The sequence below is a fragment of the Emiliania huxleyi genome (assembly GCF_000372725.1).
Source record: "Emiliania huxleyi CCMP1516 chromosome Unknown EMIHUscaffold_143, whole genome shotgun sequence".
Lineage (NCBI taxonomy): Eukaryota > Haptophyta > Isochrysidales > Noelaerhabdaceae > Emiliania > Emiliania huxleyi.
In genome coordinates this window covers 314214-337071 of record NW_005201165.1, presented here as the reverse complement: position 1 = coordinate 337071, position 22858 = coordinate 314214, and the positions used below count along the sequence as shown (strand labels likewise).

General features: G+C 64.5%; 8 protein-coding genes across 8 annotated transcripts; 3 read left to right on the top strand and 5 right to left on the bottom strand.

Annotated features, from left to right (window-relative positions):
• Positions 1-121: 121 nt before the first annotated feature.
• On the bottom strand, positions 122-1909 carry EMIHUDRAFT_467505 (hypothetical protein; the record flags this gene model as incomplete). Its single annotated transcript, XM_005787390.1, has 3 exons — positions 1421-1909; positions 963-1351; positions 122-889 (listed from the first exon to the last, which is right to left on the bottom strand). Coding segments are annotated over exons 1-3 (1602 nt in total), but the record flags the coding sequence as incomplete, so codon positions are not given.
• Positions 1910-10343: 8434 nt separating this feature from the next.
• EMIHUDRAFT_228062 (hypothetical protein) lies at positions 10344-11063 on the bottom strand (the record flags this gene model as incomplete). Its single annotated transcript, XM_005787389.1, has 1 exon — positions 10344-11063. One exon carries the CDS (start codon positions 11061-11063, stop codon positions 10344-10346), a length of 720 nt encoding a protein of 239 aa, XP_005787446.1.
• Positions 11064-11182: 119 nt separating this feature from the next.
• Positions 11183-14890, top strand: EMIHUDRAFT_455458 (hypothetical protein; the record flags this gene model as incomplete). Its single annotated transcript, XM_005787388.1, has 10 exons — positions 11183-11233; positions 11329-12015; positions 12090-12136; positions 12347-12395; positions 12678-12834; positions 13046-13208; positions 13692-13832; positions 13902-14097; positions 14339-14602; positions 14789-14890. 10 exons carry the CDS (start codon positions 11183-11185, stop codon positions 14888-14890), a joined length of 1857 nt encoding a protein of 618 aa, XP_005787445.1.
• Positions 14891-15106: 216 nt separating this feature from the next.
• Positions 15107-15664, bottom strand: EMIHUDRAFT_228060 (hypothetical protein; the record flags this gene model as incomplete). The annotated part of the gene is made up of 1 exon (XM_005787387.1): positions 15107-15664. The coding sequence occupies one exon, from the start codon at positions 15662-15664 to the stop codon at positions 15107-15109; it is 558 nt and encodes a 185-aa protein (XP_005787444.1).
• Positions 15665-15859: 195 nt separating this feature from the next.
• Positions 15860-16955, bottom strand: EMIHUDRAFT_417886 (hypothetical protein). Its single transcript, XM_005787386.1, has 2 exons — positions 16572-16955; positions 15860-16285 (listed from the first exon to the last, which is right to left on the bottom strand). The coding sequence occupies exons 1-2, from the start codon at positions 16947-16949 to the stop codon at positions 15962-15964; spliced, it is 702 nt and encodes a 233-aa protein (XP_005787443.1). The 5' UTR covers positions 16950-16955; the 3' UTR covers positions 15860-15961.
• Positions 16956-18055: 1100 nt separating this feature from the next.
• Positions 18056-19065, top strand: EMIHUDRAFT_441108 (hypothetical protein). Its single transcript, XM_005787385.1, is given in 3 exon segments — positions 18056-18112; positions 18268-18935; positions 18946-19065. 1 exon segment carries the CDS (start codon positions 18271-18273, stop codon positions 18883-18885), a length of 615 nt encoding a protein of 204 aa, XP_005787442.1. The 5' UTR covers positions 18056-18112; positions 18268-18270; the 3' UTR covers positions 18886-18935; positions 18946-19065.
• A 146-nt stretch (positions 19066-19211) lies between these two features.
• Positions 19212-20708, bottom strand: EMIHUDRAFT_228057 (hypothetical protein; the record flags this gene model as incomplete). Its single annotated transcript, XM_005787384.1, has 4 exons — positions 19212-19293; positions 19450-19496; positions 19707-19970; positions 20193-20708. The coding sequence occupies 4 exons, from the start codon at positions 20706-20708 to the stop codon at positions 19212-19214; spliced, it is 909 nt and encodes a 302-aa protein (XP_005787441.1).
• A 659-nt stretch (positions 20709-21367) lies between these two features.
• Positions 21368-22585, top strand: EMIHUDRAFT_228056 (hypothetical protein; the record flags this gene model as incomplete). Its single annotated transcript, XM_005787383.1, has 1 exon — positions 21368-22585. One exon carries the CDS (start codon positions 21368-21370, stop codon positions 22583-22585), a length of 1218 nt encoding a protein of 405 aa, XP_005787440.1.
• Between the last annotated feature and the right edge of the window lie 273 nt (positions 22586-22858).

Here is a 22858-nt window from a genome sequence, read left to right as displayed (position 1 = left end):
CGCCGCCGCGTGCCGCTCAATCTGCCGGCGGAGGCTCGGGGCCGAGTCGCCGCGGAGGCGCTGCAGCGCGTCGGGCGGAGGGGAGGCTGCCTGGCCTTGGCCTGGGGCGCCGCCGCCGCACTGGAGAGCGCCGATCTGGAGGGCCAGCGCCGCGCCCTGCTCCTCCCACTCCAGCGAGTGGGCGCGGATGTCGACGATCATCGCCGAGTAGCGGACCTGCGCCAGGTTCTGCGTGTACCGGTGCGCCCAGTACGCCGACTCGCGGTCCACCTTGCCCGGCCCTCCGCGCGTGTACTGCTCGGGCGGAGGGCCCGCGCAGACACTCAGAGGCACAAAGACTGTGGTGGCGGGGTCGGCAGGCCCGAACCAGATCTTGCTGCGGCAGCCGCACCCGTCCCCGCGGTCGCCCCGTCGCAGCGCGCCGGTCTCCTCGGGAGGAGGGTCCGGAAGGAGTTTCTGGAGGGCGACCGCACCCGACGCCGCGGCGGAGTCCCTGTCCACTACGGCGGAGTCCTGCTTGCGGTCCCTGTCCGCGCTCCCGCCCGCCTGCGCGATCCAGGCGAAGGCGGCGCGGTAGATTGCGACGGAGCGCTCCCACGCGCCCCTCTTCGTGTCGCCTGGCGTGCCCGGGACGGCGTAGCGATCGGGCGAGCCGAAGGGGCCCGCGGCGACGCCGCGCGTCATGTCGAAGCTCGTCCCCTCGTAGTGGGAGCGGTGGGCGGCGAGCAGGTCGGTCAGGGCGAGCGGCGCGTCCGGCGGGACGGAGAAGGGGTACGGCCTACTCTCCTTGAGCCCGCTCCACGGGTCGGTGCTGTTGTACGCGGGTGGGAGCGCCACCGACGGCGCGAAGCGGCGGAAGCCGTCCCACATCCGACGGCCGGAGTAGTACCTGGCGGGCGGAGGCGGCTAGGTGCGTGTGCGACGGAGTGGCGCCTCGGGCCTGCGGCGGGGGCGAGCCGCACTTGTTTCCGTACTCGCCGAGCGAGAAGGCGGCGGTGAAGTCGAGCTTCCCTCTCCCGTCCCACAGGCCGTGCTGCAGCGCGACGCGGTGCATGTGCGGCGAGCCGAGGAAGCGGTCCGCGTCGTCGAGGTCCACTTCGCGGATGACAAAGTGGTTGGCCGCCACCATCACCTCCCCCTCGGGCACCCGCTGCGCCGCCCAGATGGCGCTCCTCGCCGTCGGGTCAGAGAGGATGTGGAAGACGAAGACCTCGTCCGGGTCTCCGACGACCAGCATCTCGCCCGCGCCGCCATCCGGCCCGAAGAAGCCGTACTGGACGGCGAGGTCGCCCATCAGCTGGACCGCCTCCCTCGCCGTGCAGACGCGCTCCGCGGCGAGGTGGCTCAGCTCCTACAGCCGAATGCCGACGCTCAGAAGGGAAGTAGCAGGACGGTCGTGGCGGCGAGCGGCTCAGCTCGCCTCAATGGCGAGGAGGGCGGTGCCGTTTGGCGTCCCGACCGCATCGGCACGGAAGACCGCCGAGGCGGTGCTCTCGCCGAAGCTCAGCTCGCAGTCGTTCTGGATGGCGTAGCCGTTGAGGTAGTAGCCGTGCGTCGCCTCAACCTGTGGGATTTGTCCGATCGGCTTTGTGAGCGCCTGCCCTGGAAGCGGCAGAAAGGTCTTGCCAAAGGCGTCTCCGATGAATTTTGGGTACTCGTCGATGGTAGGGTAGATGTCTCGCATCGAGCCAGGCTTGTGCCGCGCGGGAGGTACATACGAGAGCCGAGAATCTGAGTCTCCGGCGCCGTCGTCGCTGTGCGAGACCATGGTGGATCCATCGGCGCTCGCGGTGCGGCTGACGCCGTACATGGTGCAGGCATCGGTGGACGAGAGCGCGAGCAGCGCAAAGAGCGAGCGGGGCGTCATATTCTCAGACGGTTGGACGTCGAGCGAGCGCTGTCGTCTGACTGCGGACCGTCTGCGGACCGAGCACAGGGCGAGCCGAAAGGGCCGAGCCAGACTAGCGAAAGCAGGGTGTGAACAGCCGCTGACTTCTCTGAGCTTGTGCTCTGGGTCCGTTTTTGGGTTTTAGGTATGTTGTTGGCAAATCAAGACACAGAGCTCACACAGGATCACAGCGGGAGGAAAGCGGCGAGTCGCAATTCCAGGGGTCGTTGTGGCGGGCCACCCTGTCCAGAGAGGCATGGATGCCAATCTGGGGTCTCTCGACCGTGGTTGTGTTTCTGTGTGAACAGCCGCTGACTTCTGACTATCAATCAATCAATTCTGACTGTCGCTGCTGTCTGACCCTTCTCGACTGTCTGTGCTTGTGCGTCTTGGGTCCGGTTGAGAGAGAGAGAGATTTTTAGCAATACCTTAAAGAGAGGTTACAGGCGTGTAAGGTCCAATACCAAACAACTCTAACACTCACACGTTTGTTTGTCCGGTTGTGCTTTTATTTACGTGAACAGCCAGTGCGGCCTCCGAGCGAGTCGGCGTTTGCGCGCGCGAGAAGGAAGGTGTTTGCTCCTGCGCGTTGCGTGACTGTCACTGTGCGATTTCGGGCCCGGGGTTGTGCTTTTTCGTTTTTCCGTGAACACGCCGACCGGGACATCGAACAAGTGAGTGAAGATGAGGGCGGAGTGCATGGAGCATGCACAATGTTCACCGAGGACCGAGACGACTCTGTCGAGCCTGAGCTCGGCCTCGGGCAGGGGCCGTGTAACGCTGTAAAACCTTCCTGGGTCTGTCTCTCTCACACGCTCACTGGCTTCTTGCAATGGGAGGTCTTTTGACTCGCTCTTTCACTTGATATGCATGTGTACTGGACGCGTCCACACCCTCCGAGCTCCGTCTCCAACATTCGCGATCCCTCTTGAGCGAGTGACGGGTAATCGTGGCCGTGGCCAAGAAAATCAAAATATTAAGCTCTCTGTTTGGACCACGGCGAAAAACTCGACGGTTTTGGGCGTTTCAGAGCACGCTGAATCGATTGGCTGAGCTAGAACTCTCCCTCTCCCTTCCCTTTCATAATTATTGACTCAAAACTCGATGATCGCGCGACTTTGGAGAAGTTCTAGCTCAGCCAAAACGTTCCTCTCGAAAAATTGACTTAGGAAGCCGCAAACGGCAGCTTCTCAAAGCCTCACCCGCGCTTATTCTCTTGATCTTTCAAAACCTAGGCCTGCGGCCAAAATTTTCTAAAGGCCGCTGCGCGGCCAGCGCAATGCGCAACCAGTCAGTGACCGACAGTCAGCAGCAGACTGTGACGATTGGCGGCCTCGCGCCCTCAGTCGACCTCCTCTACCACCTCCCCTGCCCAGCCCATATGCCTCATCCAAGGTGGCGCAACCACTCGCGCAGGGAGAGAGAGAAAGTCGGCGATCTGCGCCGCGCAGATGAGCTCCGCCTCGTCTGCGTCGAGGTCGCCCATCGCAGGGCTGTCATAGCGCCATATGATGTACTGCATGTTGTTCATTACTTCGCAGGTGCCAAAGTCGAGGACCATCTCACCCAGCGATGGCGAAGGCTGCACTCCCGGCCGGCGGTAGGAGAGATGAAGGCTAATGTACTTGGCAGTGCGCGGTGCCTTCCGGCGCGAACAGTGCCCCGGTACGAAAGAGGAGGCGACGTCTCCCTCGTCCACGAGCGCCTCGATGTGCGCATCGACGGTGCAGCCAGCTTTAAGAGACGGGAACGAGCGGCGGTGAATCGCCGACAGCGGCGCCTTCGTTCCTTTCCCGGTGGATCGCCGACGGGTGCCCTGAGCGTCGTATCTGTCGGCCAGTTGTCGCACCGCCGGCAGCAGCTCCGCAGCAGCCGCCCAGATGGCGCCGGTTAGGACAGGAGCGAAGCCGCGTGGACACGGCTGAGCGACGCCGTGCGCCTCGTTTGGATGCTGCAGGCATGCTGGGCAGCGTGAGCGGGCGCGCGCGTGCTCCATACGGCGCGTCGAGCGCCCGTCGAGGAAAATAAAAGAAAACACGCGGTCCATTCCTTACACACGCACGCACGCTATGACACGCTACTACACTACCACGCGCGTTGCGTCAAAGTGGCCGCCGCGGCTCGATGCCGGCTCGCCATTGTGGACAATCACGCGATACTTGGGGTCGTCCTCCAGCTGGTTGCCCTCGAGGCGACGCTGCAGCACCGGCGCAATGTCGTTCGCCCATGACATCCATTTCATCACAGAGGCAAACCAGCGCCGCTTATCCTCTGGCCCTGCATGAGTTTCATACACCGCCACTTGGTCTGGCGGGCGATTGCGAACCTGCTTGCTCAGAGACGGCCCAGCTTTGGAATCAACAACCACAAGGGGCTCCTTCCGAAGCCCCGCCATCGCGCGGAGAGCAGCCTCGTTCGCGTACACTCCCATGCTATCAGATGTGCTCTGCTTGCCGCCCTCCAAATTTTTGATTGCCGCGTCGCTCCACGATGATTGTCTCCGAGAGTTGGAGACGGCGTCCATGCCCGCATGCCATGCTGTTAGCTGCGGGCGATCCTGCAGCCATTTGACGCATTCCTCGCGTAGATTCTGCTGAGCGGCATAGTCACGCGCAGTCGGTGCCCGCGTCCGGCCCCGGCAGTGCTCAATGGCGTCTTCGCACCCCAAAAATGCGTAGAAGCCGCAGTTGCCGTCGCCTGCGACCGGCACGACCTCACGCCCCGCCAGCGACAGCATCTCCTTGAGCGACCCGAAGTAACCCGTACGAACTGTGATCTGACGACTGGCCTGCTCTGCACGCGCAACCGCGGCAGCAGCTTTGGCGGCAGCCTCCTCCGCCTCCTCCGCCCGAGCACGCGATAGCTTAGCCTCCTCGGCCGCACGAGATGCAGTAGAGCTCGCCGCGGCGGCTGCGGTGTCACGCTCCGCCCCCGACTCTGCCATAAGCATCGATATCGGTGCCTGAGTCAGAGCGCGGTTGGTGGCCCCTGCCTTTGACGTCCCCTCCCGCGCCGCCTGCTCTGCCGACGCCACCTCATCCGCCGCCGCCTCTGCCGCCGCCGCCTCTGCCGCCGCCGCCTTCGCCGCCGCAGCCTCCGCCGCCGCCGCTGCCGCCGCCGCTGCCTCGGCTTTCTCCGCCGCTGCCGCTTGCTCCACCGCCTCTTGCTCTCGCTTTGCGTGCTCCGCTGCCGCCGCCTCGGCCGCCGCCTTGGCCGCTTCTACCGCCGCCCTCTCCTGCTCTGCCTCACGCTGCGCCGTCGCTGCCCGCTGCTTCGTGGCAGCCTGGGCTGCTGCAGCAGCTTTGGCTTTCACGTCGGCCGCCTCGGCGAGCAGTGTCTCATCGCCGCCAAAGGCGCTTAGCGGCTCCCAAGTCAAGTCCTCCTCACGCTCCCATCCCTGCCACTTGACTTGGAACTGGTCCACCGGCTTGCCCCTCTGGACGACGACTCGGTGTGCGAGAAGCTTGTCGACTTTAAAGTCTCCAATCTCGCTCCCAAGGATCGCGACGATTGCACGTAGATCTTCTTCTTTGAGTTCAAAGGTCGACTCACCATAGCGGCTGGCTTGATTTTTGATCCTGACCGATTTGCGCAGCTCGTTCACGTTGTTTGGTTTGAGCTCTCCTCGCCGCAAGGCCGTCGCTGGCACCACCAACGGCACCTTGGTCTCAATGTATCGTCGCGAGCCAAGCTCAAATGGCTCAAATTTGATGAGTCGCAGCACCTCCGCCCCCGTTTTGATAGTAAAGCCGAGCTTCGCCGCCTCCGTCACGTCATTGGCCGTCGCCTTCTCCACGCCGCCGCCGGCACGGCCAAGCATCCACGGCTCGTGCGGGTTGTCCTTCACAACGACGCAAACATACTGACCATCGGTTACCTCTTTGATCATCTCAGGCAGCGGCTTTGACTGCACACTCCGCAGCGTTCGGGTGAGGCTGCTCTCCGGTTTCTTCTGGTGGATGATCGGCATGCGGACCGCCCGCCCAAACCTTTTCTCGTCGGAGCACCCGGTCGATGCTCTGCCAGCCCAGCAGTTCTCGCACTGATGGCACGAACGCTCACGCCACAAGATGGTGCCCGGTGTACCAACGTCAACAAAAGAGTGCATGCGAGCGGAGCCGTCGAGCGTGCACTCGGAGTAGATGCGGGAGACTGCCTGTGGGCCGGTGGTCGGCACGTTGATGAATTGCCGCCGCCAGATTGCATTTTTTCGGCCCCATCGCAGCTTGGTCAACAGGGAATCCTTAGGTTCGGTGAGGCCGGCGTGATATCCGTGTGGCGAGCCGGCGGCACTGCCCTCGTTGGCCCACTTGACAAAGCTGGCCGCGTCCGGGAGCTTGGCTTGAACCCGCATGCCCTCGAGGTCGCCATGGCGCTCCCAGTTCGCCGCCGCTGACTTGATCGACCCGCCCTCCGGATCGCAGTCGCACTTGCCGTGACAGCTGCAAAAGAAGGACCAGTCCGTTCGCACCCCCGTTTCAAACTGGCGGCGACTGACCCAATCAAAGTGCATCGCGCACTTGAACTGCGATTTGCAACCATCCGATCGAGCATAGTGCGTACTGAAATCGCCGATCGACTGCATGTATGGCACGACGTAGCGATCGTTCACGTGACGCACAAATGCGTTGTCGTGCTTTCGATCTGCGCTCACAAAGGCCAGGGTCTCGACGATGATCGGCGGCCGATCGACACTCGCATAAGTGGCGCGAAGCTCGTCTCTCACCTCGTCTGGTAGCTTGGTCGCGTCATCGAGGTGGTATCGGACCACAACCATGTAGAGCGTGCTGTCGACCGACTGGTAATACTTGGCCTGGGGCTCGTTGCGCACTTTATGGTGATGATTCTCAGAAAAGTCCTGCACCGAGACGAAACTGCCCCTCGGAAAGTCAGTCTTGAGTGCCGACCAGTCGTCGTCCTGAGCACAGACGGCACGGTGTGTCAATGTTGTGTGCTGGCCGGGAGGAGGCTGACGCGCGAGCGGAGGCGAACGCGCGAGGGGAGGCGGGGATTGCGTGTGAGACACCTGTCGCTTGGCAAGATCGTGATGCGGGTTGAACGTCTTGAGGCATTCGCCAATCTCTTGGAACAGCTCTTCCCCGACGCCGGACTACAGGCCGAAGGACGGCGTCAGACGTTAGGATGGCGTTGGGCGTTGGGGCTTTGGGGGGAGGCTAGGCTAGCCTGCTCGATGAAGTCATTTTTGTATCGGTCCTCCCCCGTCGCCTTATCTTGTCCGATGTGGGTCTTTTCATACTTCTCCCACTTGAGTTGATGGTCGGCCATCAATGCACGTCGAGCCGGGCAAACAATATTTGCCATTAGCTGCAGCTCCTTGCACTTTTGGCATTCCCCGTCCACACACGCGCGGTCGTCGTACCGCTCCTCCCCCTCTGGCCTCGGGCACGTGAGTGCGGCGCGGAGTTTGAGCCCGGTCGTCAACTTGGGCGCATTTTCGCAGATATCGCAGTCGTTCGGGCACTTGATGGCGGAGCAGAGTCGAGTGAACCCCTTGGCGAGAAGATCAAACTCAAGGTGATAGCGGCAGAGGCAGACGTCTCTCGTCGGATCCTTGACCCAAAAGGGACGTAGATTGCGTATCGTTGTTGACGACATCTTCGTCACCTTCCACTCTCTCCTCGCCGCCTCTTCCTGGTAGAGTTCTCTGCCGCGTTGATAGAGTTCCATGAGGGGAACTTCGAGCCACCGCAGTCGGTGGTGCGCACGATTGGACTTCCGAGACTTTGGATCGAATATCTCATCCTTCTTTGCCTCCGACTCTCTCGTAAAGTCGTCGCTCAACCAGACGTTGGTCTTGACCCAATCTAGCTGCTCATCTGTGTACGCATCCGAACGCACCTTGGATCGGTCTTCAAAGAGGATCGAGTAGTCGCCGTCGGAAATAAAGGCGTCCGCCGCATCCCCGCGGGCCGAGAGCTTGCTCGCACCTGACCCACCCATCTCGAGCACGCTCGCTACCGCTGCCAGACTCGATCCACCCAGCTCGGGCGCGTGTGCAATCGCCGTGACGATTGCCTGGACAGCCTGCGAGAGCTTTTTGGGAGGACGTCCCCCGCCGGTGATGCCTCGCGCCTTTACAAAGAATTGGCGCAACGAATCAATAATGCCCTTCACTGCCCTTTGCTTCCGCTCATCCACGTGATCGTCGCGATTGAGATCCAGTTTCTTGCTCGCAAAGGCGATGAGCTCTGCCGTCTTCCTCAGGTCGCCACCAGTGATGGTTTGGATGGCGTTGAAGGCGCGGTCGAGATGATTGTAAATCGTGCGGCCTCGCTCCGTGGCGGTGTAGCCCTGGCCGAGTAGCGCATCGAGCTGTCGGGGGCTCGGTAGCTGGTCCATATCGACGGCCAACTGAGAGGTCGCCCACTGTTGGAGCCGCCCGAGGTCGACCTTCAAGCCGCTGATTGTCTCCTTGCTTGCCTCGTGCGCCGTCTTCTCCTGCGCCAGCTGCAATTGGACGCGCCGAAGCTCGCCCTGAGTGCGCTGGAGCATTGCCAGCTGCATAGAAGGCGCCTTCTCTGCGAGTGGCACAAAAAGCTGCGAGTTGACCGAAGGGTTTCCGTAGCTGTGAGCGGCCAGTGCCGCGCCGGCTGATGACTCGGCTGATGCCTGCGAGGATGAGCCTTTCTTGCGGCCGTTGCTTGCGCGCCCATCCGTAGGCTTTGCTGACGGCTGTGCCGCTCCTCTCTCCCGGAGTCTGCGGTCGGAGGCTGGTGGTGCGGGAAGCTGTTGGCCGCGCCGCCTTTTCTTTTTTTCGCTCTGCTGCCTGGACTGCTCCAAGAGGCGCCACGCGATGCGTCGCGCCTCTGCAAGTGCCTCGGCCTGGCAATCCTCAGGATCGGTAGACGTGGCGGTGTATGTTGTCTGCCGATTAAGGGCCTCCCATCTGCCACCAGAACCTTTGAGTACGGCGACGCTGACGTAGATGTTGTATGCTCCGCTGAAATCGTACCGGCCATCATTGTACGGGGTCGCTGTCACGCGCAAGGCACCTTCGCGACCCGTCGAGCTCGGCTCGCCATGCGCCGGCATGCGACCCTGCGGAAGAGCACTGGCGTAGTCAACCCTCGACTCCGCCTGCTCCGCAGCGCGAACAGCCGCGGCCGCTTTCTCTGCGGCCTCTGAGGCTTCTGCTTCTGCCGCTTCCTCCGCTGCCTGAGCCTCGGGCAGGTCTGCGCAGGAACTGCCGTCCATCGCGTCATCGCTGCCAGTGAGTTCTGCGTCGGCGCCGGAGGTGGGAGTAGCCGACTCGGCGGCCTCATTGCCGAGGGTAGAGGAGGAGGCAGAAGGTTCAGTGATAGTGCGCTGCTGCGAGGGCAAGGCAGGCTTCGGCGGCCGCGAAGGAATTGCGAAACCCGCGTTCTGAAAGAAGGAGCGTCCATGTTGAGAGGCCAGCTGATCTGCGGCCTTTCGCTTTTGCATAGTCTCCTTCGACGGACGCCCTGGCCCTGCCCCCCCCCCTCCCTCGCACGGCTGGCACATGTCCGACTCGAGACACGTGGCTAGCCAGTGGGCGTGCTCAGCGAGTACAATTTGACGTTGGCGAAGCAAGAGTGCATCCTCCTAGAGCGAAAGATGGCGCGCAGTTGGGACCCGGGGACAGGAGAGGTCTTCTACACGCGGTGGGTGCACCTGGGCGTCCGCCGCCTCGAGCCACAGCTCGTCGATCGTGAGCCGCGCCCTTGCGCACTTCTCCTCGAGCGTAGCAGCCGCAAGCTCCTCCACTGCCGCCGCCGACTCTGCCGACCAGGGTATCCAATCGGTGGTGGTCAGCTGCCCGTAGTGGGTAGGCATGTAGGCGTACAGAGTGGCGCCCAGCACGACTGCGTTCCAGCTGTTCAGCAAGCCTCGCTGGAGACCATTGGCACTTTGCACATGTGACGTCCGCATCAGCGCGAAGCTGGCAGCGGCGAGCGCCCCCGTCCAGTAAGAGCCGCCGCCGCCGCCGCCGCCGCCGCCGCCACCGCCGCCGCCGCCGCCGCCGCTTCCGCCGCCGCCGCCGCCATAACCACCGCCGCCACCGCCACCGCCAGCTCCGCCGTGGACATTGCCGGGCCCTCTGATGATGATAGTAGTCCCGTGGAGCAGCTCTACCGAGCCGTTGTTGTACTGCTGTGGCGCCAGCTCGGTGTACGACACGGATGAAGACGGCCACAGCAACGCAAGCACCAGCGCGATCATAGCGCGAGTCGCGTGCCCGTTGGCGCGTCCTCCCGCCCGCCGGCGGAATCTTCGATTTCTTTGGCGTAGGGGACCAAAAACCCTGAAATTTTCTTCGCCTGCGGCGGGCAATTAATTTCGCTACTTTCGCTTTCACAGCTCTTTCACACGACTTTATCCGTCACTCGCTCTCTTTTACATACATACACAAATTCTGGGCAGACGTGCACCGCACGGTGTAGTCTCCGGCAATATCTTGGGAGATCCTCACACATCATGTCGCGCCTCCCGCTAGCACCCGCTCCGCGGGCGAGAGCGACTCCAGCGACGTTTGCGCAACCCGCGCCCGGTACCACGCGACGACAGCAGGGTGGGCGCCCACGGTCTTCCGAACCGCCTGGAGGCGCGGGAAGGGGTCGCATGCTGTGGGAGGGACACCAAAGTAGACGCCGCCGACCAGCCTGCCGAGCGCGGTGAACGTCAGGATGCTCGCGACGTCGAGCTCGTCGCCCACCGCGTGGCCGCCTACGCCGTGCGCTGCGACGAACTTTTCGAGCCTCGCAAGGAAGTCGTACACCGACCCACCCTCCGCCACTGCGGCTCGGCGCGCGGCCTCCTGCTCCTCCTTCGGGAGGCCCTGGCCGACGCTGGTCACGATCGCGCCGAGGTCCTCGAGTGCGTCCATCAGCTCGTCCGCTCGCTGCGCCGCGAGCGGGTCGGCCGGGTACAGGCCGGCATGCCTGCCGACGAAGCGCAAGATGCTCCGCGCCTGAGCAAGCTCCGACCCGTCGGCGAGCTCCAGCACAGGGGCGGTGGCCCACGGAGTCGTGTGCTTCACCTTGCCCCACTCCGGAAAGGGAATGCGCTTGTCCTCAAAGTCGACGCCGCCAATGGCCAAGGAGAGGCGAATCGCTTCTGCCCGACCTGGGATTCCAAAGTAGGAAAGCTTGCAGCCAGACAGGACCGAGGCCGGCGCGGCAGCGGCGTGCTGCATCCTGGCGCCGCCGCTGCGCAAGGCTACGCACCGTGTGTTGTGCTCGTTGCACGGCCGGCGCTCCCAAAGGCGTTGGTGGCACCAGCAAGCAGGCGACGAGTTGTGGCAGCGAAGGCAGCATGCTCGGCGAAAAGAGAAACTTCGGGATCCCACGACAGCGAATGTGGAATGTGTGCGCTGAAAAAGAATTTCCCCCGCGAGCGTCCCCGCCGTGGGGGGCCGCCCGCATGCGAGACCTGCTCTTGACGCGGCCGTAATGCTCGAGTCGGCTGGCAGGCTGCCGCCCTTCACGGCCTTCGGCACTGACCTCGAGGCCGAGGGCGCCCTGGCTCGGGTCGCGTCGCAGCTCGCCTACCAGCGCGAGCTCATTATCGTCTGCAGTGACGCCGCGCCGACTGCCTCCGCGTCGAATGCTCTCAACACGGTGCTGCAGTTGCGTGCGCTCGGCCTGCACCACGTGCTCTTCCTCTCCGACTCGCCTGCGTCCTGCCTCTCCATGCGCGGCGCGCTGCCCGACATCGCCTGCGTCTGGTCGTCGCGTCTGCCAAAGACGATGCCGGCCAACCCGGGCCTGTGCGCCAAGATGTACTGGGGGTACGCCTTCTACTTTTACGACCTGCGCAAGCACTATGCGGCGCGGCTCGCCATCGAGTTTGGCGTCAACGTGCTGCAGACAGACACCGACGTCGTGTGGCTGTCCAACCCGTACCCGACTCTCAAGGGCATCTATCGAGGCGTCCAGCTCGTCTCGATGTCGGACACGCCGCTCGTCAACGCGGGCGTCTTCTACGCGCAGGACGTGAGGCCGGGCGACGGCGCCGCCTGGGTGCTGCGCGAGCTCTCCCGCCGCCTCCACCTCTTCATCACCAACTCGAGCGCAGTCAAGCAGTATGTGCCGTGGGCGCAGCCGCCGTACTTTGCAAACATCGACGAGCAGACGCTCATGAACGATGTGAGAGACGGCCTCCGGCCGGCCGGGCGCGACGGCGGGGCGCGGTGGCTTGACCCGCCGCCGCCGCGCCGCAGGTGCTCCGCTCCTCGATCGCAAACGTCACCAGCTACGCGCAGGCGCCGTGAGCGGGCGGCGGCGGCGGCGAGGAGGCTGCACGCCGCGACACGTCCGCGACACGTCCGCGACGCGTCCCGCAGGCGACGGCGCACTGGGAGGTGAAGAAGGGGGCGACGGGCACGCGCAAGAACCGCACCTTCCGGCGCCGGCGGCCCGCCCCCGCGCGGTCGTGCGACGAGCGTCGGTGACGCTGTCGGCCGTCGGAGTGGCGTAGGTGGAAGGAGACGGCAGAGTACGCGCTGCTCAACTTTCTGGGCAAGGAGGTGCCTCGCCGCAAGGTGCGGGCGAAGCTCAACGCGACCGCGCGCGTAGGTGAGTTGTGCGGCGCGCCGCGCCTCAACGGGCTCAGCAAGTACCCCCTCCACGAGGTGCCGGCTCCCGGCTCCCGGCACCTCGGCAGCACCTTCGGCAGCACCTCGGCTGCACCTCGGCTGCACCTCGGCAGCACCTCGGCAGCACCTCGGAGGCACCTCGGAGGCACCTCGGAGGCACCTCGGAGGCACCTCCGGCGATGAAGTGGGAGAACGCGTCGCCCCCTCCACGAGGTTGGCTCGCCGAGGCCGGCCCGCGCATGGCTCTCGATCGCGCCGCTCTGGCTCTTCATGCCCTTCCCGAGCTCCTTCTCCGCGCGCGAGATCCGCACGTGCGAGCGGAACGGGACGATGGGCGTCGACGGCGCAGGCGCCGCGCCAAGCCTGTCTGGTGGAGGCCCGAGGGCCACCGAGAGGGTTCGCGGGCCACCTCCCTCCCGCGCCAGCGTGCTCACTCCCGCGTGTTGCCGCGCGCGGGGTGGCAGGCGGCGCCCCGTTTGTGATGGGTCACATGGCGGGCATCCGCACCGGCGCCTGCCGACGCCGCGCCTATCCTCCGGGCGAGAGAGGGTGCGACGTCGCACCAGATGCTCCGAGAGTAGGCGCCTGGTCTCGCCGCGCCATCCTGCGGGCGCACGGCTGGTGGGAGGCTGGCGCCGACCGCCTCCTCTCCGCCTACTACGGCTGGGCCAACCGCACCTCGCGCCTTGCGGTCGCCGAGCCGGCGGGAGAGGTGCGGAACGGCAGCTGCGCCGCGCCGCTCGAGTCAGGCGAGGCGGAGAGAGAGAGAGCAGCTGTGGGGGGAGAGCCGCCACGGGAAGAGCCGCCGCGAGCGTGCTGCGCGCGGCAGGGCATGTCCATGACACGTCCACGACACGTCCATGACACGTCGAGCGGACCCCGCCCCCGCAGGTCCGCTCAAGCAGCTCGACTTGCTCGTCGGCAACCTCATCCTCATCAGCCACGCGCTCGGCCGTGTGCCCGTCGTCCCGCAGGAGCGGCGCCCGAGATGCGCCCGAGATGCGCCCGAGATGCGCCCGAGGTATGCGCACGAGGTATGCGCACGAGATGCGCACGAGATGCGCACGAGATGCGCACGAGATATGCGCCGCGATACGCCCGCGATACGCCGCGATACGCCGAGGCGTGCCGTGCCGAGGCGCGAGGCCGAGTGTCCGCGCAGGTTGGCTGCGCCGGCCTGCACAAGCCAGGGCAGACCATCGGCCACCGCGTGCGTCCCTTCACGAGGCGAGGCGGCGCGCACCGCGCCCTCCTCGGCACTTGCGGCTGGATGCCGCCTCGCGCCTGCTACCGCCTCCACTACAGCACCGCGGCCGAGCTCGTCGACGCCAAGGGCTCGCACGCCGCCGAGCTGCCGCGCTGCTCCTCGTCCGACAGCCGGCCGGCCGCGTCGCCGCAGGCCGGGCCGGCGGCAGGCTCGACCGGCCCGCTGGGCAGCTTCCTGTCTGGAATCGCGGGGCTGCTCGGGCGTGCGCCCGTGGCAGGAGGGCGTCGGTTGGAGGAGGAGGTTCCGACGCTGTCGCAGCTGACGCGGCTCCGCGACGCCGCCTCGGACGACCTCGCCCGAGCGAGGGCGCAGCTCCGGGCCGCGCAGAACGGCCCGGAGCGGAGGCAGCAGAGGCACCACGAGCATGTGGAGGGGGGAGGGCCACCGGAGGGGCACCCGCACCACCCGCACCACCCGCACCACCCGCACCACAACGCCGAGGCGTGCGGCACCGCGGGGAGGATCCTCGCGCACTCGCTGGGCTCGAGCCTGCCGATCAGCCACGCAAACGCGTCCGAGGCGCGCCCCCCCTCCCGGCCTGCGAGGCCGCCCACCCGCGCCCTCTGCTCCCCCCTCGCCCTCCCGGAGCCGCCTCTCGCCTCTCCAGGCGCACGTCCTCCGCCGCCGGCTGCGTGAGGCGGCCTGCGACGGCGGCGGCGTGCTGCACCTGCTGCCGCCGCCCTCGGACGAGCGGGAGGAGCTGCTGGCGCTCCTCCGCTCGACGGCGCTCCTGCGCCACCCCGTGCGGCAGCTGCCGCCGCTGCTCGCCAACGTGCGGAGCGCGCTCGGCGTGCCGGCCTCGTGGGGCAATGCGGAGCGGCAGCGGGACGAGTACGTGGCGGAGTGGGTCGAGGCCCTTTACGGCCCCCAGGTTGATGCACCCAAGGCCGAGGAGAGGAAGCTTTCCAAGCCGAAGCGGCCTTTTTTGGGGAGAGCTTTTGTGAAACGGACCCCCTCCCCCTGATGCCCCCCCCCCCCCCCCCTGCGATGGCCGTGTGGTGACCCGAGCGGGCGAGTCGCAGAGGGTGACTATCCATCTGACTTCTAGTCACTTCAGATCCTTTCCCCAGCATTGTCGATTGTGAGCGTTGTGTGGGTGCTTGTCGCGTCGGCTTGTTCATGTTCGTGGTGGCGTGTGGCGTGGGCCGCATGGATGTGATGTTTAGCGGATGTGTGTGTGGAGAGCCTTCCAAACGACGGTGACGCGAAAAACACAAAAAAGTCTAAAGTGAAAAGACAAGAGAAACAAAGATACTAGATGCTATTGCTATCGTCATAGAATATCTCGACGCAAACTGATGTGTTGCTCCCCTACCCTTAGAGTTCCGCGGAGTATCCTACATTAGCCAACGTCGGCCCGCGCCGAACATCTGCGTCAGGTGAGAGCCGCGCCCACCGCAAGAGAGAAACTAGCCACGATCATCGGCAGCTGGCGCTCGGCGGCGAGCATGGACTGCTTCGCCGTGGGCGGGATGGTCCTCTCGATCAGCAGCTGCAAAAGGTAGGCGACCGTGAGCGTGATAAACGCCAGGTGGGTTGAGATGAGGCCGGTTGCGATGGCAGAAGTGGTCGTCGTTCCGAAGAGGGCAATGCCTATGGCCAGGACTGCGATCCACGGCGGCAGATCGTGCTGGATCGCCGCAGCCTGCTGAAGGCCGCCGATGAAGGCGATGATCACGCTCGCGTGGCATATCAGCAGTGGCTCGCAAATTGGTCGGAGGTCGTCTGAGACGAGCGGCATAAGCGGCAGCAGACAGAACGGCACCGTGCCAATGCGAAGGAGCGCGGCAGACGCGGCTCGCGCGGTCACAGCCGGTTGAGACGCGTCCTGCATGGACACCTCAGCGCCTGGCCGTGACCGCTGCTGAGGCATGCGCTGATGTAAGGCCGCCTGCGCGCCTTGCGACAGCAGGAGTAGCACCAGCGTGGTCATCGTGGTCGTCATGCTAGCGCACGGAGCCGGGCGCCCGGCGTTCTTCGCAGCGTCTCGAAAAAAGAGATTAGCAATTCGAATTCCTATTTTCGAATAAGTGATTCCTATTTTCGTCGTCGTGTAAGTGATTACACGCCTCCGTCTTCTCTTGCATCGTGTGGGCAGACGGCTGGCATCCTCACAATCCTCTCCGTGGCCTAACTAGTAAGTTTGTCAGTCACAGCGAGAATTGTCGTGTGCCATGACAGTAACAGAGATCAGACGTTTAGCACGATTCGCCCACAACGCACAAGAACATCACTCAACACCACCTCGCCACCGCACCTCGCAGAACCGCAGCCGGCCAAACACGTCCCATTCCGCTCGAGCGAGCTCCATGCCCAGGTCGGGCCGCGCGTCGCGCAGCCACGCCTCGATCAGGGGCGGGTGGGACGGGTCCACCTCGAGCCACACCGCGCGCGGACCGCCTTGCCGCAGCAGCCGCGGCGCCGCCAGCAGCACTTCCCGCACGACGTCGAGGCCATCGTCGCCGCCGCAGAGCGCGCGCTCGTCCTCGTGGCCTGCCACCTCGGGCTCGAGCTGCTCGTAGTCGGCCCGAGGGATGTACGGCGGGTTGCTCACCTGCCACGGACGGAGTCCGGATGTGGTGGAGAGGTCGGAAAAGGGGTGTGATGGCGTGGCTGAGCCAGGCGTGCGTGCGTGCGTGCGTGCGTGCGTGCGTGCGTGCGTGCGTGCGTGCGTGCGTGCGTGTGTGTGTGTGTGTGTGTGTGTGTGTGTGTGTGTGTGTGTGTGTGTGTGTGTGTGTGTGTGTGTGTGTGTGTGTGTGTGTGTGTGTGCGTGCGTGCGTGTGTGTGTGTGTGTGTGTGCGCGTGTGTGCTTTGGAGGTGTTGCGCGCGCAGCGGCGCACCACGACGTCGAAGCGCTGGTCGGATGGGCGCCACGCCGCCACCCCGCCGTCGACAGCGGCTGCCGAATACCGGTCGTCCAGCCCGCACAGCTCCGCGTTGCGTGCCGCGAGCGCAGCCGCGCTAGCGCTGACGTCGATCCCGACGCAGCGGGCGGCGGGCAGCCTGCTGAGGAGCGCGAGGCCGATGGCGCCGGTGCCGCAGCCGACGTCGAGGAAGGCGGCCGCGTCGCCGTGCGCCTGCGCCACCAGCTCTACCAGCCCCTCCGTCTCCGGCCGCGGGATGAGCACCGGCGGCCGCACCTCGAGCGTGAGGTCCATGAAGTCCCAATCGCCGAGGATGTACTGGACGGGCTCGCGCGCGAGCCGGCGCGCGCACATGCGCTCAAAGGCGGCGCGCGACTCGGCGTCGAGCTCCTCCTCCCCGTGGATCGATAGCGCCGCACGGCTCGTGCCGAGGCCGGCGCAGCGGGCGAGCAGATGCTCTGCGGAGAGCGCGGGCTCTGGCACTCCTCCAGAGGCGAAGGCGCTCGTGGCCGTCTGCAGCGCTGCGCCAATGGTGCGAGACGAGCTAGGCAGGCGGAAGGCGGAGGAGGCGGTGGCAAGCGAGAGGAGGCGGGCCAAGCCGAGTGAGTGTGGTGCTGCCGGCGCCATACGTCGAGACAACCAAAAGTGTGCACCGCGCGAGTGAAAAGAGAATTTTACAACAAAACTCCCTCGCACGACACTGGGCACAGGACTGGGCACGGGACTGGCTCGCACTGGCACTAACACAGGTACACCACGGGAAAGAGAATTTAGCACCTTGTGTCTTGTCGCTCGTGCGTGCCGTCATCATCTGTCTAGCGTCCACCCATACCGCGTTGAACACAACAACATGACAAGCGATCCCACGATTGCGAATGTGGGGACTACAATCTACATGATTACACGAAGGGTGGAGGGGCCCGTCTGCAGAGCTAGGTAGGCGGCGCGGGCACCCCCCACTGGGGCCGAGGACAAGAAGCCGTTTGTCGCTTGCTTGTTCTTTTGCTTGTTGATCCAGTCGGTACGCTCCTTGCGCGCCTGCTTGTTGATGTTTTCGGCGTCGCCCGCCACCGCCGCCTTGGAGATCTGCTGCGTGTGGTGGACGACGAAGGAGGAGGCGCTCGCGCCGACGCCGCCCCGTACACCGTCCGGTCCGTGTTGGCGCCCGCCGCCTCCTTGGCGAACACGTGGAGAAACTGCTTGGTGGGCGGCGCAATGCCTCCCAAAGTTTCCACGAGCACCAGCCGCGTTATGGCCTTCTTGACCCACTTCGCGTCGTAGTACTGCGCCCCCATCCACTTCCAGCCCGTATCCGTCTTGACCCACCCCTTTCCATACGCGTGGTCGAAAAGAAAAGCAAAACCAAATTCGCCGCCTCCTCCCTCGAAACTAGAGTTTCCTTTTTTGCCGTGCGTGACACGGGTCGCACGACGCGGCCGGGACCGAGGGCGCCACCAGAGCAAGTTGACCCGACTGCCTGACGCCATCTTTAGCCTTGTTGGTCTCGTCAACAAGTCGAGAGTTGGTTACGAGTGGGATCAGCTCCCCCCCTTGGGATCACACACACACACACACACTTGGATCTAGAGTTTCCTTTTTTGCCGGGACGCGTCCGTTCCGTGTCACGCACGGGTCGCACGACGCGGCCGAAGGCGCCACCAGAGCATCATCAATCATGCAAGCGCTCTTCTCCCTCGCAGTAGTAAAATCGTTCGTCGACGTGCACGGTGTAGCTGCCGCCTTCGATGGCGCAGCCGATCCCAGCATGGCTCCTTCCACCGAGCACCAGCGACACGCGAGCGACACGAGGACTTTTCTCGCCGACCACGGCCTTGAGTGCTGCATCGATCCCATCATGCGCAACCCGAGCTTTCTAGCCGGCGGCGCGGGCGTGGACTCGCCAGACGATGTGCGCTTCCTCTCTGACGAGCAGATAGCAAAGCTTCCCATTCCCGAGGTCAAGAGAACCATCCTGATGGCGCTGGCGAGCGAGGCTCGGGAGCGCCGCCGAGCCACGAGGGCGCAGGAGGGCAGGCAGGGAGAGCGAGTCAGCATGATCTTCGCCTCGCTCGAAACCATGCTACGCGGATTCATGCTCGGAGCCGGCCTGAGCTTCATCTACGAGACGCTGCTGCTAAACCGGGATTTTTATCAAGCCGAGGCTGACCTCGCCCCGCGAGTCAAGCGCGCCGCCTTCCGTTCGCTTGTCCTGGGCGGCGCGACCGCACTTGCGATGCACGGCTCGGCCATTGTCATTCCCCACTGGATGCGGCACGTGTGGCTTGCGTGACTGAGATAACGCAGTCGAGGCGGCCAGAGAAAAGTGGTGAGAGATCGCATCTGTTTCCATCTGAGAGGATCGCGTGCGGCTGCGGGGGCGCATCCGCGCGGGTGCGCGGCTTACACTTGCAGTGTTTTCTGCCCCAGGAAGCTTGAGAGACGCGCGAACGCGGATTCCTGGAGTTCTCCCATTAAATAAGCGACGCGACCTCCAATGCGCGGCGACAGCCCGCAGCCCCACAGACCGCCCGCGTCTCGCGCTTTCCCTCTCCGGCTCCCCCCCACTCTCATACTGTCTAGCACGAGCGCCGCACAGCGGCCCCCGCTCCAGCGCGCTCAGGGAGACCCACCCTGCTGCTCCTCTGCCTCCCCGCGCTTTGCTGGTCGCGGCCTCGCCCTTACGCAGTTGATGTCGCACCTTTGGGGCGTCGGAGGCCGAAGTGAGGGAGGTGCGGGCCACGACGACGGGTACTAGCTGCGGGCGGTGGGGGTGGAGGCTTGCGGCCAAGAGCGGCGCTGCGGGGACACGAGCGGGGAAAGGAGGCGGGCAAGAGGGCGCTGCAGAGGGGCGCACGCGAACGGGGTGGTAAAGTCGAGGACGTACTGGTGCTTGGCCGGCTCCTGCGGGCAGCAGGGCGCGAGGGGGACTCTTCGCGCGCGGCTTTCGTAACAAACCTCTCTCCCCGACGCCGAGCAGCGACTCGGCTGCATCTCGGCTGCATCTCGGCTGCTAACCGCCCCGCATCTCGGCCTGCATCTCGGCTCGCATCTCGGCTCGCATCTCGCCTCGACGCCGAGCAGCGTGTGCTCGTTCTTCCGTCCGCACCGCACGCGCAGAGCCGCGCTTCGTGCGCCCGAGCCGTTGACGTACGTCTGGGTGTACGTGGCGCCGGTGCCGAGCTTGTCGGCGGCGGGGTCGTACTTGCCGAGCAGGAACTCTGTCGTCACCTTTCGGCCCTCGAGGTGGTACTGCCGCACCTGCTTGGTGGGGCAGACCTCGTACGTCCAGTAGTCCTTAGAGTGCTGGAAGCAGCGCCGGCCGAGCTTGTCGAGCAGCCGCAGCGGAGCCAGCTCGAGGTCAGGCGCCACGGGCACCTCCTCCACGCCCCCGCTCGCACCAACAGACGCCGCCGCGGCCGGAGAGGCGGCGGCGGAGGCGGCGGCGGAGGAGGCGGCGGCGGAGGCGGCGGCGGCGGAGGAACCGCGAGTCGCCTTGCCTCCTGTGTCGGCGTCGGCGCCAGCGGCGGCGGCGGCGGCGGCGCACATGGCGGCTGAGCGGAGCGTGATGAGGTAGCTCCGTGCAGCCGGCTCCGCCACCGAGATGACTCCGTCCTCGTCGCGTCGGTTTCCGGCGCAGATGTGCTGCACGGTCGATGAGCGGCCGTCTGCGCCGCTCACGTACTTCTGAATGAAGCGCTGCGAGCTCTCGATGTACTTGTCCGCGGCGGGGTTGTGCGTTCCGAGCGAGAACTCGGTCCTCACCTTGGCGGCGCCCGAGAGAGCGTTCTCCGCGTGGTACTGCCGCACCGAGTTGCCGGGGCACACCTCGTACGTCCAGTACCCCGAGCGCATAAAGAAGCAGGTACCGGAGAGCGCGCCGAGCGCGTCGCGCACGCGCTCGGTCGCCGTCGACGATGGGGAGACGGCCGCCGCCGCCGCGGAGCTCTCGCCTGCCTTTGCGCCGGCCGGGACGAGCTGTGCAGCCTGAGGAAATTCGTTGTACACGGTGCCCGAGCTGTCCAGTTCGCGGAAGAGGCTGGCGCCGTAGAAGCAGTGGTACTCCCAGCCAAAAGGAACATCCGCCAAGGTTGCTAACGCGGCGGCGCCCAACATCGTGCGATGTGTGTGCAAAAAGAAATTTGCGGCGAACTTGTCTGTGTTCTTTCCCCTCCTCCCTGGGACCCTGTCGTCTGGGTGAACCCTGCCCAGCCCCCCTCCGTGTCGCGATGCGCTCCCCACTCCCTTTCCCCTGTGTCCCTGATCGTCCTTACAAGATCCTGCTCGTGCAGGTGGGGACCCTGTCCTTCTCCCACCCCTCGTTTGGCGTGCCCGTTTTATTTATTTATTTATTCTTTTCCCTCGCACAAAAAAATCACCTTAAAATCCCTGTGTGGTGGCGGCGTGCCGTCCTCCCATCCCTCCCTTGGGCTGTCTGTTTTCTTTCTTTCTTTCTTTCTTTCTTTTTCTGTTCCCTCGTTTGGGTTGTCTTTTTGTTTTCTCGTTTTTACTGGCGGGCACTGGCACTAACACAGGTACACTACGTGTGCAAAAGAAACTCCACAGCAAGCTGCACAGCTCGCGCAGCGTAATAGATGAAACCACAAGTTACACGCATGAAAGAGTTATCTCACCTCAAGTTTTCTAAAATCTCTCTCTCACCTCAAATCCAAAGCAGCATAATTTAGGCTGGCGCGATGGACGCACGACCTCCTTTTTTACCAGTACAAAGAAGTGACACGTTTGACACGTGGTCGTCTGTGCTTGTTGATGCCATGACTCGTCGCTTCAATGTCGGCGACTACGGCGGCGGCGATGAGCCAGCGGCGAAGGGCGCGTCGCTCTCGTGGCGTGATGATCCGGATGAGACTCTCTCTGATTGGCGCATCGAGGTCAACGTGCCGGACGCCGCCCGGAACAGCAAGACGTATCATGTCCACAAGGTCGTGATTGCAGGCGGCCCGCGCAAGAGTGACTATTTCGTGCGACAGTGCCGCGGCAATGGCGCTTCGCGCCTCGCAGAGGCAGCGCGTGGCGAGAGCAAGCTGGACCTGGATGCCGAGGCTGCGGAGGCGATGCCCGCTTTCCTCGATTATGTGTACACGGGTGAGCTGCAAGCGACCAAAGAAAACGCTTGCGCGCTGTTCCACCTGGCCGAGTATACGGCGAACCCCTCGCTCCATGCTGAGGTGAAGCTGTATCTCGAGGAGAGTCTCGACTACACGTGCGCTCCGACGTACATCGCGCACGCTCATCTCTTCTCGCAGGACAAGCTGATAGACGCTGCGGTGGAGGCTGCCGCCGAACAACTCCAGCTGTACGCGGACCACGTCTTTTTGCCTGGAGATCATCGTTTCGACCCGGCTACGGCCGATAACTTCAGCGGCTGCCCGGAGCTCCACGATCTGTTTGCTCTGCACCACACGCTCTTCGCTCGTGTGGTCACATCGGACCACAGACCGGAGGCCGACCACGGGGGCTACTACCACGGCGGGGGCTACTACCACCAGAGGCACGGGGGAGCTGGTGTGTCGTGGTGTGTCGTGCGGCTTGTCGCAGACTACTGCACCCGGCGCGCGGACGATATTGACGCGAGCTTCCTGGAGGCCGTCGTCGACGAGTCGTTCCTGGACAACCTCGGCAGTGACGTCGCAATGCCGCTGCTCGAGGCGGCGATGAAGCATCCCGGCAGCGACGCCAGCACAAAGCTGCGAGACAGGTGTATCCAAAAGGCGGGCGAGGACTGGAAGAAAACGCTGCTGCCGCTGGCACAGAAGGAGAAGCGGCGACGGGAGGAGCAGGCTGCGGCGGAGGAAGCTGCAGCGGCACGCTCGCGAAAGAAGAAGGCCGCGAAGCGCACAGCTCCGCCGGCTGCATCATCGTCCGAGACGGTGCCTGCCATGCCGCTCGGGCCCGGACTGCCCGCAGATATGCAGCTCAAGCTTCTGGGCAACATGCTGCTGCATCAGGGCGGCGAGGACCCTTTCGACTAGCCCGTTGACGCTACGAGTACGACACACGTTCGTCTCTGCGTATGGGGTGTCAGTGGCTGTCTCGGCGAATGCAGAGGGCACTTTGCGCACGAAAGCGATAGCGACGGCAGCGATGAGAGACTTGACCCATGTATCAGGCCTTATATCGATCGACACTTAACCTACAGTAGGACCCTGCGACTACCTCTTACGACTAGCCTACCTATTATATCAATAAATAGAGAACCGTGTTCTTTTCTTTTGCACAACACTGGGCACGGGACTGGTGGCGCG

Bases quoted from the DNA above. Each gene is read 5' to 3' on its own strand.
- EMIHUDRAFT_441108 (XM_005787385.1), top strand. From the start codon at position 18,271: ATGCAAGCGCTCTTCTCCCTCGCAGTAGTAAAATCGTTCGTCGACGTG.
- EMIHUDRAFT_417886 (XM_005787386.1), bottom strand. From the start codon at position 16,949: ATGTGCGCGCGCCGGCTCGCGCGCGAGCCCGTCCAGTACATCCTCGGC. The intron at 16,286-16,571 runs GTGCGCCGCTGC...CGTCCGTGGCAG, and splicing joins ACCAGCGCTTCGACGTCGTG to GTGAGCAACCCGCCGTACAT.